This window comes from Octodon degus, unplaced genomic scaffold (assembly GCF_000260255.1).
Source record: "Octodon degus isolate 3935 unplaced genomic scaffold, OctDeg1.0 scaffold00002, whole genome shotgun sequence".
In the NCBI taxonomy this organism is placed as follows: Eukaryota; Metazoa; Chordata; class Mammalia; order Rodentia; family Octodontidae; genus Octodon; species Octodon degus.
This window is the reverse complement of record NW_004524578.1, coordinates 31,373,690-31,386,220: the sequence shown is the minus strand read 5'-3', so window position 1 is coordinate 31,386,220 and position 12,531 is coordinate 31,373,690. Positions and strand designations below refer to the sequence as shown.

The following is a 12,531-nucleotide window of genomic DNA, read 5'->3' as shown; positions in this document are numbered from 1 at the left end:
AGACAGACAGACAGACAGACAGACAGACAGACAGAGACAGAGAGACAGAACAGAATATATTTATTTTTATTGAGGGAAAGAAAGCTGCTGTCCAAGAGAGGGACAGGAGGGGGTCCCGAACGGGTTGTCCCCGGAAGAGGTCCTTTATATTGATGCTTATACCTGATAAGTATTATCTTTGTCATGTTGTTTTCCTGCTGTTAGTTCTCTGCTTTTCCCCTCTGTTCGTTTGCCTCACTTGTTGGTTTCTTTCTGTGGTTCTTGGATTTGTGATCATTTTTATCTCTGTCTCGAAAAAGAATACCTTTTAGTGCTCTCTGCAGGGTTGGTTTCATCAGTTGTTTTTTTGTTTTTTTTTTTTTTTTCATGAAAGTGTCTTATTTCTCCATTAATTTTGAAAGATAGTTTTTCGGGGTGCGTCAGTCTGGTATGGAAGTTATTTTGTTTCAGGACTCAAAATACTTCCTTCCACGTTCTTAATTTGAAGGTTTGTGTAGAGCAGTCTGCCATGATTCTCATGGCCTTTCCTTTATAGGTGATCTGTTTCTTTTCTCTCATAGCTTTTAATTGTTCTTGTGCTAAATTTCTGGGATCTTGATTATTATATGCCTTGGTGTAGATTTCTTTTGGTCATGGCTAATTGGATTTCTATATGTCTCAGTTAACTATATGTCAAATTCTTTTCCCATGAGTGAGAAATTTTCTCCTATTCTGCATAAGTCTCTTTATGTCATTTGTGTTGACTCTTGCTTTTTTCATTGATAACAATCAACCTTATTTTTTTTTCTTTGCACTATCTTGCAGATGTTATTTTTTTTTCCTGATCCCTTGTTATTTTTAAAAGATCTTTCCATTTAGAATTGGTAGCTGGGATCCTATCTTCAAGGTCTGAAAGTCATGTTCATGCAGTTTTGTAAGCTTTACATGGATTTATTAATTTTCTGGATATCTATTTGAATCCATTTCATATATTCTATTTTGTCCTATATTGGGCATTCATGGATTTCATCATTTTTCTATGTTTCTATTTTTAATGAATGCCTGCTATAGATTTGCCAAGCAATTCCTTCATTATGGTTGTCATTTCTGTGTTTTTTTGTTTTTTTTTCAATTGGGGATTGAACTCAGGCCATTGCGCTTGCCAGGGAAGCACTTATTCTACTGAGCCATCACCCCAGCCCATCATTTCTTTTTTTATCTGAGAGATTATTTCTGATTTCCTCTATAGCCTCATACATTTGTTTTGTTACTTCAGTTGCTATCATTTCAGAAATTTCAAGTGTGTGTCTTTCATTTTCCACTATTTCTTTGTCTCCTAGACTTGTTCTGGGTGGGCTGGAGGTTTGAGGTTGCATATTGCTTCTGTGTCCTATCATTTTCTATTTTTTAAATTTTTTTATTTTGTTTTGTGTTCTTCTAACTTTCATAGTAGATAGTTTGATCACTAGCATCAAAGACCTCCCTAGGCAATGTCTGTTCTTTAGGGATTTTTTCTGTGTGTAGGAAGTTCATGGATTATGTCTGTTCCAAGATTCTGCCTTTGTAATTGAGAGTGAGATGTTGGTACCTGCTTGGCTCAGTCACCAATCCTTTGGTGATAGGCTGTGGTGAGGTTATTACCCTAGAGCTTCCCCGTATTGTTACAGAAGGGAGAACAACTGATTATAACAGATATGACATCCTAGCTAAAGTAGTATAATTAGCAATAACAATAGCATAGAGCATAGCTTAGAAACTGATAAACAGTGGTCACTTAATTTTGTATCTTAAACCATAGGAGTAAAATCTGCAGTTATATAACAGAACTCATTATAAATTGGGAGCTAGTATGCAAAGTGTTTCTCCTCTGTAGATTAGTTTTACTCCATGAGGGGGTGGGATTTAAAAGATAGTGGATAAAACAGAAGCATGGCTAGAGGACAAAGGATAACCACACAAGTCTTGGCAAGTTAAAGAAGAGGGCAGAAGAGAAAGATTAAAGGAGTAATGGAATTATTTAACCAGGAAGATTAGAGAGACTATTCCCTCATGGAAATATGATAAAATCTAGAGAGCTAATTGAGTAAAGGGGGAAAGAAGATAAATAGGTTTGAACAAAAATATAAGTAAAAGACCTATGAGAAGGAAAATGAAATAAATCAACAAAAAAAATAAAAATATAATAAAAAACAAAAATTCCACTGGTGTCCACTGAGAGACTGAACCTGCTAGATAACACTGTTGAGCCTGCAGTAGGGTTTGTGCTGGATGTGGGGCAGTCTTGGCATTGAGATATGGGGATGGGGGTAGTCTTTAACCTGTACTTTCTATATGTCCTGTAACAGCCTGCTCAGTTCTTAGCCTATTTCTCTGTCCCAGTTGCTGTGCTGCCCTCAGAGATTGGAGGGGTGGGGGCTGTTTCATTTTCCTATGAAAGACCTGGTTTCTGCTGGTCTTTTCTCAGCCTTCTCTGTGTTCCTCTTCCCCTGGCAAATCTGTATCCTCTCAGGTCATTTGTTGCAGGGTGGCATGGGATGTGGGATGCATGGATGTGGTCTGACTCTGCTCTTACAGATGCCTTTGAAGCTTGCTCAGTCCCATTTCTTATTCCTCTCTGGAGAGGCGAGTGCTGACCTCCCACTTCTTGCTTGTGAATCCTATTGCCACCTTTGCTGTAGTCCATAACCCTTTGTTGTTCAGTGAGGTGTGGTGCAGTGATGTGGAGTGACTTTCTCTGCCTGCCCCTGGCATGGGGACAGCCCTGGGCTGCGTAGTCCCACAGTGCAAGGCTGTTTAATTTCTACATCTCTGTAGCCACAGGTCATGGGGGAGAGGTTAGCTGCTCCATTTGCTACACACCTCTGTAGTCTTTAATCATATCCCTAGAGTTTCCAGTTGGCATTCTGGTGCACAAAAGGAAAAGAAAGGAAAGGAAAGAAAAGAAAAGACAAAGGCCAAAAGGTGGAAAGAGGAAAGAAAAAAAGAAAGCTGATCCTTAAGGAGGGAGCAGTTTTCTCCTCTGTGTGCTAGCGGAATTTATGCTGGGCTGTAGCATCCTCTGGAGAAAGGCAAAAGAGGCAGGGGACCTTATATATGAAGTTTATCCTGTGTGGCTAGACTTAGCTGTACTATTTTAGTATATCTATATATCTATATATCTATATATCTATATCTATATCTATCTATCTATCTATATATATATATATATTTTTTTTTTTTTTTTAAGCCTCCTAGTATGGTGGGCAATAGCCCTCCAGGAGTCAGGTGGCTGGCTGGCCATTTTAAGAACCTTTCTGTGTTTTTCAGATTGATTTTGGTTTGAAGATGTATGACCCCCTTTCTTCCAATTACATGTTTTTAGTTGAATTTCTCCGAGTAGCTCTGAATGAGGCTTCTCTATTCAGCCCTGCTGTGAGTCTTTTTATTCCTTTTGCAAAGTTTGTATCTCATTGTGGGCAACGAGTCCACACCTGTACATAAAAGCTTTTTATACTCCAACCAACTTGACAGAAAGACTGATGTTTAGCAGGTGGGTTATTTTTTTTTTAACATTAAGAGTTATAGTAAATTAACAAATATTAGCTTGTGAATGTAAGATTTCTTCATACCTCACAATTTAAATTGAGCGCTTCTAGACTGATGCTAGAGTTGGAACCACTCTTATTTACACATTCCTGTCAAACTTTTTTTTTTTTTTTTTTTTGTTTTTTAGAGAAGGATCTATAGGGTATTCAAGGTCTCACTACTAGATTGGACTCATAGTGATCCACCTGTTTACAGCCTCCCCAGAGCTGGGATTACAGATGCACCCCACCATGCCCAGTCTTATGAAACTCTTCAATGAAAAACTTAGCCATATAGACATTAATATCTCACTCTCCCTATAAGGCAAGATTTTCAATTTTTCATTAGTGACATTTCATGCAGAAAGTTTGTTGAGCAATAATCTAGAAGACCAACAAAGTGTTACGGGGCAATATGAAAGTTCATAAGGTGAAAGTGTTTTATAAATTCAGTGGAATAGAAATATAGAATATAATGAATGGCACTTCACATCTTCCTAAAGCCTGATACCTTTTTTGTGACTTGGTTCTCAATTATTTTTTTCCATCTTTGTTTCCTTCTCTTTACTTTTCCTATGTTTGTCCAGCCTGTGGCACCTCGTACAGTAACACCTAAAGACATGATCTCACCAGGAGTTTCTGGACTGAAGTAGTAATTGCCCCTTCTTTCAGGCCATATAAAGCACCTAAGTTCTAGCCATACATGAATGATATACATAAATGCCTTGTATCACTCAAGCTGTAATCAAAAAGGAAATAGACATTTTCTTGAACGTTTCCTTATGTTGTACAGATCTTCAGAAATCTGCCTCATTAAAGAAAAAAAGAGTTCAAGCAATATTCTATTTATGTGTAAATGTGACAAAAGACATGGCAACCTAAAATATATTTGTGGCCAGAAAATGTTCTGAGCAGTGATATGTCTGTACCTCGAAAGGAGCACAGGGTAGAAAGAATTTGGGATGAGAAGTGGGGTGGAGGTGAGGAAGCAATCTAAGTTTTCCTGAAGACTCAGATTGTCTGTGCAATTTCACTCTTTTGTATGAAATACTATGAATTGCCAAAATGATACTGTCCCACCAAATGTACCAGAATGCATTCACAGTGGAATTTGAGTGGGTCAACTCCTTGTTCCATGGGTTCAGTTAAGAGAAAAATTGGCTGGGGAACAAGAGAAAAAGTGCTCTAAATTATGACTATGAATGAGTTTCAGTAGGGGGGTCTGCACACTAGATTGAACCATCTTTGACCATTTTTTTTCTTCATTAGTTGGTATTTAGTTTATGTAGAATTGAAATTAAAGACAGAAGCCACAGAAAAATGACAATAGTCAATTTTTTTTCTCTTTAATGTACTTTTAGACTTCATGGGAGGGTCACTGTAAATAATTATGAGAAAAGACTGGATATTCCTGTACTGTTATTTTGTGCTACAAAAGATACCAGAACATTCAAACTGAATAATCTAGTTGCTTTGCTTTTGCTTCTAGGACAAAACTATTTCATAGAGGAGTAGTCCGCACATAAACAGATAGTAAAATTTCAGGTGAGATTTGTACATATTCATGCAGCTGAAGAAGGAACACAAGACATGTATGTTGTGGGATGCTGATATTTTTATCATATAAATATTACACAAAGTAGACTTACATTATCAAAAAATTTACAACCTGTACATTTTTTTCTTGCAGACCTTTTACATTATTTACCTTAAGATAGATTCACAAATGGTCAGTGAAAGGGAGAATTAAAAAAAAAAAAAATGAGAGTGGCACTATTAATAACACAAGAATTATCTTTGTCTTGGCAGATAAATATCAGTCCAAACTATTTCAAGTCAGTATGAGAAACACTAATTTGCATTGTAGGTTGGGTAAACCACTGTTTCAGGAATATTCTATAAATTCCACTAGCTCCCACTGTACAACATAAATAATATTAAGATAACATTATCCTTTTATCCTTATTGAATTTTAAAACCTGTGATGATACTTTGGCCCTATATTCATTTCAGTGATAACACTGTTCACTGCCCAAGATTATCTAGGCATGATAATTTAATAACTGTGACCTTTTGAAATCCTACATATTACAGATTATTTACGTAAAATCTAGCTTGAGGTCTTTGAGTGGAAAGTCTGAACAAATTTATTGATTATATGTAAAAAATTGAGGTATATTTAGTCTGTCAATAAGAATCTGAATTTTAACATTTTCATAACCTATTCCATATAAATCTAGTACTAGTGCTCATAAAGTATTCCAGGTATGGACCTAAGCAGCCCTGCTTTGAGGATTTCTGAATTTGTATTTATAAAAAGTATGTGTGAAGCAGTTCTTTAAAATTTAATAAAACATTTCTAAGTTCTCTGTCACTAAAACTTAGTACAAAGATGTATGCAAATGGAAGCAATCATACTTCAAAAAAATCTTAAATTATCTGAATCCTGTATATAGGCAACACTGTATGTTTTGTATTCTTATGAGGATGTGATGCTTTGGCTTTAGATTTGAAACTTTTAATTACAATTATATTCCTGGAAGTTGGCCACTTTGTATATGAATTATAAATCAGCCTGATGCTGGATTTTCCAAGCATGGAAGCTTAAGTCCACCCTTCTCCCCCAAAGAAAATGATTGTCAGTGGTTGAATAATTGCCTAGACCCCAACTGAGCTCATTCACTAACCTCCATAGCAGAATATTCACTGGGCTTGTTACTTAGTATTTTGGAAAAAAAAAAAAAAAAAATTACGGAGCCAAGTCTAAACCACATGCGTGCCTGATACTGTATATACATACTATATACATATGTACATGCTGTCAGCAATTATTTACATTGCTGATCCAATTAGCTTATTTCTCTAAGTAGTATCAATAGTGAAGACAGTTTAAGCACAAAATTAGTTCAAAAGAGAATTTTAAAAATAGTTTACTTAAAAAAGTTGAAACATTAAGATTAAATACTCTTTACAGACTTGCTTTAAAAAACCCATAAATTCCTCCTTCTTTCTATTCACTGTATAATGAGGACAAACATGTCTACATTATGCTTATTTTAGCTAGTCAGCAAGTCATGTATGAGATGGTAGTAGCTATGTTTCCAGATACCGAGTTTATTTTATGATAACTTTAAGATTAGAACTAATCGATCTGTGTCTGGAGAATGTCACATTTAATAACCACTAAAAAGCCAGGGTTGCATCTCTGGAAGTTCCCTTCTTAGGAGATAAGTTTATATGTGTGGCATAGTGACAAAGGAGGAGAAAGAGGTGAATGATTAGATCTGAGGTAGTGAAGCAGGAGTCAGATACACAAAGAATGCTGGGACTTACATGTCCAACTACTTTTGGAATATGAGTATTTTTTCACTGTCAGTAAAGCTTATGGAACAAAGGAAATCCCTCTGTAGAAAACCCAGAGATAAAGCCAATTCATTTTCCAGAAAGTTTAGTTTAAAGAATCAGTCAGAAGGCCATATGAGACACTACCTTGTTAGGAAACTATAGTCATGTATTAGGACACTTGCTATTCTGGAAAGGAAAACAAACTAGTATGGAATATGAAAAGTTTTGCATCCTTCAGCTTTCTTCTAGTTTGAGTCAGCTGACAGAGAAACAGTACTGTGCATTAAGAATCTTAGGTTTAAAAAACAATACAGTAAGTGGCTTTCTCTTAAAGTACTCCATTTAAAGACAGTCCATCTAAAGTTGCGCATCTTTGTGTTAATCAGCTTAGGAAGGCAGAGCTCCAGTGTACCCATTGTGCTGCTTGAGTTTCTAGCTAAGAGCAGTCACTCTGTTCCATTTGTGCTAAGACATGATTGTTTTTTTCAAGCTGAAGGGATTCTATTTTCTTCTGTGCATATTTTAGTTGGATTTTTAGGGCATCATTGTCTGCTTTCAGGGTGTTTATTTCCTAAAGGGAAAATAAATACATATGTTAATAAAACAATGATTAGATTAGATCAATGACTAGAAAAATCAGTTACAATCTTGAGTACCACAATTGATTGGCATTTCCTAACCACTGTGGTTGAGAATTAAAAACTTTTAAAGTAGTTATCGGGCAGTGAATAGAAAATAACATGTTAAATATCAAATGAGCACATGCAATAGCAGTTAACCTTTGTTATTGTATCACAGATAATAAGGGTCTGGCAGGCAGAGTGAACCATTCCTTGCCAGTGGGTAGAGGGTGACAAAACCTTTAGATATTATGTAGCAGACCCTAATTAGCATAAACAGTTTGGTCAAGTTGGAGCCATAAAGTAGTGCCTGGAAATTCTGTACTATGAGATGCTGTAGTGTATGTAGCCTGTTTTTCCTACTACATCATTGAAAATGTACATTTTTGATAAAATATTTTTATCATACTCCCATAGACTGAGTTTTAGTGATTTAGTATGCAGTGATTTATATTGCTATCAGTTGATTTTCAGGCTTCTGAGTTTGAGGCCAGTGTCCTTACATTGTACTACCCTAATTGCACAAAAATATGTGGGCAATGTCTGGATAATGTGTAAACACTTTGGGTTGTTACTCAGCTCATTTGATCGTCCTCTGACAGACTTCTTTTCTAAAGCATGTGTTAAAAATATTTAGAGGGCTGGAGAGATGGCTCAGTGGTCTAAAGCACCTACTTGGAACAAGCTTGGCAAGGCATCAGGGACCGCGGTTCGATCCCCCAGCACCACATGCCAGCCCCGCCCCCTGGTGGGCTGAGCTGGCCACACACACACCTCTCTCTCTCTCTCTCTCTCTCTCTCTCTCTCTCTCTCTCTCTCTCTCTCTCTCTCTCTCTCTCTCTCAAATAATAAATAAAAATAAAAAAAATATTTAGAGCAAGATTTTCTTAATATGTTCTTCAACCCTGAAATCAAGCTTCACATTGTATATTATCTAGCTTTTGTCTAATTCCATACATGGGAGTTTGACAGGGATGCAGGAGGTGAGGTACAATATTGAGAACAATGCAGGGAATCCTGAGGCCTCATGGGCAATTTTGTTGTGTGGTGGGTAGAATTATATAAGCATTATACATAAGTGGATGCTGAGTTATGTGTTTTTACTGATAGGCCTCCAAACACAGTACAAACCTTGATGTTTTAGGGAAAAGACAGGCAAGCATTCTTCTCCTTTGTTAAAATGAATATTAATGTTAAAACTACTATATCCTTGCTTTCTTGTCTCTAAAATGGATTGTCTGTAATTGGTCTCCCATCCAAGTACTAACCAGGCCCGACCCTGCTTAGCTTCTGGGATCAGACGAGATCAGGTGCGTTCAGGGTGGTATGGTTGTAGACTATAATTGGTAGCATTATTCCTCCCTTTTTCCTGGTTTTTTAATTTTTCTTTTCCTTTACCCAGCCATTAATCAACTTGAATTGAATTTCCTCAGTCTTTAGCACATGTGTTCTTCTCTGGTTAGCTGTACTTGTCTGAGAGTCTGGAAAAAGAGAAATAAAAAGGAAGGTACCTGTTCCAGCTCTTGATACGTTGGGAGTCTGAGATGACGGAGCTCTTCCTTTGATTTTATGAGGGACTCTTTATTTTCCCATTTGACAAATGCCCGCTTTCTGACCAACACTGGACTGGGGCATGGAGATGTAGGACTGGGAAGCACATAAAGGGTATCCTGAGCTGTCTTCCTTGGAGAGGACAGCACAAAGTGACCAGAAGGGCCCTCACTGCCAATCCAGGGTAGCAATTCAGTCTGGGTAGTCTTGTGGGCAACAGTCCTCTTAAGCCGAACAGAAATCTTTTGTGAGGATACTCCCATCAGCATGATGGTCCGATCTTTACTGTCTTCACTGTGTTCCACAGCCTCGCCATTTAGGAATGTAAAAGATCCTTCCTCAGGTGCTGTGGGGAGACACATAAAGTGTTACATTCTCAGAGAAGCCAACATTTAATATTCTCACATTAATTTTAAATGAGACCTTTCTATTACAGGAGCTCTGTATTTTCATTTAGCATTCACTTTCAGCCACCCAGTGTCAAGATCACAAAAACATGCAGGGCTTTTGTTGGCCAACCCACAGCCACTGGTATTAGGATGTGTCCACCCTGAAGAAAAGGCATTTTTTTGTGTTTGCCCTGAGGTTGCCTAGAGGATTACTGTTTCTACAGGCAAGCTGTAATTCTCACCTCAATGTTGAAGATTTTCGCCAACTGAGAGCAGGATCGGTATATAGAGGAAAATGTCCCATAAGTTACTTTCTGTGGATTAGGTTTGGAAGCTTTTACTACTCAAGTCTGTCCTGATACAGGGACCCTGTGGTAGACAGCAGGAACTCTAGGACCTGTTCATATAATGTGTACAGCGTTCAGCTTCATGGTAGTGTATTCCAAAATGTATTGCCCATGAGTGACACTGATGGGGGAAAGGAAGGATGAGCCAGTCTGTTTTGTTCCTTAAACTAATACTCCTGCCCAGGATCCAGCCTGAAGAAGTAACTTCCTAGAAAAGTAGAATGAGAGCAGATGTATTTGAGATGGGTGGTCAGCTTTAAGATTAATAGATCATCTATGTTTTCTGTTTGCAAAAACTTTCTCAGTTCTCTGAAAAGTCACTAGGACCTATACAGTATTAATAAGCAGATTATGGCATGATTTATTAAATGAGGATAAAAAATACCTTTCAGAATTTAGAGAATAAAATGATTATATATGAGAAAGTACTTCTAAAAGTATGCAATGGTATTAGAATTTTTATTTTTCCTATTGTACTATGAATAACTACTACAAAGACAATACAAAATGTATTATTTATTTATTTTTGTGGTACAGGGGATTGAACTCAGGACCCTGCACTTGCCAGGCAAGCGCTTATTCTACTGAGCTATCTCCCCAGCCCCAAAATGTATTAATTATTGTAACTGTCTTACTAACCTGTTTTGAAATTGTCTCATTGCTACTTCTGAGTAAAATTAATACATATATAAAAAAATACCAAAAAAATTTTCTAGCTAAGACATTAAACTAATTGAAATGGATTAATAAAACAAATTTCTAACTAGCATCTATTACTATAATCCATAGTTAATGATACACTATAAATCCTTTTTTTTTTTTTTTTAATGATAGGAAAGTTTTATTAAAGGTAGAAGAAACAGGGTGTGCAGAGCAAGTTTGGGCCAAGAAAACGAAGGAAAAGAAGTATACCTGGCAGCATGAACACAGTGCCCTGCACTACAAATCTTACAACTGAACCTCATTGATGTTTTTTTTCTCAAAGAAATGATTTTTAAATTATCATTTAGTACTTATCCAAATAAAGCTCAAAAGTATAATCTGTTTAAGTACTAGAATATTTAAGCTGTTATTCACTCTAAAATAATTACATTGTCTTTTTGGAGGAGCATTATGGGTAATTATTTTTTGACTCTTTTCTACTCTTTAAAACATATTAAACACATACATTATTGGAATTTCATGTGACATTTCGATGCATACATAGGAAAGCTGGCCAAATAGCTCAGCGGATTAAAGTGCCTGCTTAGGCAGATTCTGCGGCCAGAGTTCAATCCCCAGTGTGTTATACTGGCCCCACCCAGGGAGCATGCTGAGACAGTGATTGAAACTGGGTGTGGTGGCATGGGCCTATAATCCCAGTGCTTGGGAGGCTGAACAGAGGCGGATCACTAGGAGTCCAGTTTATGTAGTGAGACCCTGTAGCCCCTGTAGATCCTTACTAAAATACAGAAAAAAAGAAAGCACATACAGCATGCACTGATCGTGCCCTCCACCCTTCTCAGTGTTTAGCACTCACTGTCATACTTTCAGGTTGACTGTTCATTTCCACATATGATAGGCAACATGTGATACTTGTGTCCCTTATTTTAACATGAGTCTTCCAGTTTTACCTATTCTTACTATGAACAATGAGATTTCATTTTTGGCTTAATATTTCACTGTCTATACATGTTATATTTTCTTTATCCACTGATGGACAGATAAGCTGATTCCACATCTTAGCTATTTATGAATAGTGTCATACTATACATGGCTATACAGGTATCCTGTTTGCAGGCTTCATTTGGGGTGGGGGACTGTATGTTCCAGAACGGGAGAATTGGGTCATTTGGTAGTTTTATTTTTAGAGGAACCCCATGCCATTTTCCAAAGTGGCTATACTAATTTACAGTCCTACCAATAGTTATGATTGCTTTTCCTCTATATCCTTCTAGTGAGCAGTTGTTATTTTTCTTTTATAGCACCACTGCTTTGTACTTTAGGTTTGCAATCTTCTGATGGCCAAGATATGAAGCATGTTTTCATGTATTTATTGACTGATTCTTGTGAGAAGTGCTTTAGATCATTTGCCCATATTTACATTGGGGTGTTTGCCTGTTTTTACATTGGGATTACAGTAGTTTTTGTCCATCCTACCCCCTTCATGATTTCCCTGGACCATTTCACTGTGCTACAACGCAGCCTTTTAATGAGTTTTGAATATTCAGATGTGGCCTAAGTCGCCCAGCCTGGGTGTGAATTTACAGCCCACCTGCTCCACTGCCCTGAGTGTTGGAATGATTGGTGTGTATGTACCACAATACCTGGTGCTTGTTTGTGTTAAGTTTCTGAGTTCTGTATGTATGCTAGATATTAATCCTGTCAGCTGACAGTAAACATTTTCTCTACTGTATAACATTAGCTTCTGTGTCGAATCTTGCCGTGCAGCAGCTTTTTGCACATTAACCCCAGCTGGTACTTATGTTTTCATTATCTACGCTAAGTCCTATTCAAAAATTATTGCTTGTAACAAGCTCTTGAAAAGTTCCCCCTATTTTTAATAATTTAGAGTTTTAGGCTTTACCTTACGATCTTTGATTCATTTAGGGTTGATTCTTGCTCGAGGTGAGGAGTTGCATTTAGTGTTACTCATGTTCCTCTTCACTGTTTTTTGAAGATGTCGTCCTTTCCCAGTATATATATTTTTAGAATCAGATGGCTGTAGCTATATGGGTTAATTTCTGGATTTTTCTTC

The 12,531-nt window shown here is 37.1% G+C and overlaps 1 protein-coding gene across 2 annotated transcripts in view; it reads right to left on the bottom strand.

The window, feature by feature from the left end:
• Positions 1-4,872: 4,872 nt before the first annotated feature.
• Rasgrp1 (RAS guanyl releasing protein 1) overlaps positions 4,873-12,531 on the bottom strand; it is a 79,017-nt gene continuing 71,358 nt past the window's right edge. For both annotated transcript variants that reach the window (XM_023711806.1, XM_004623418.3), the window contains exons 16-17: positions 9,019-9,404; positions 4,873-7,458 (exon numbers count right to left, since the gene is read on the bottom strand). In XM_023711806.1, coding sequence (XP_023567574.1) covers positions 7,324-7,458; positions 9,019-9,404 — 521 coding nt within the window. In that variant the 3' untranslated portion in view covers positions 4,873-7,323. The remainder of the gene's footprint in view (positions 7,459-9,018; positions 9,405-12,531) is intronic.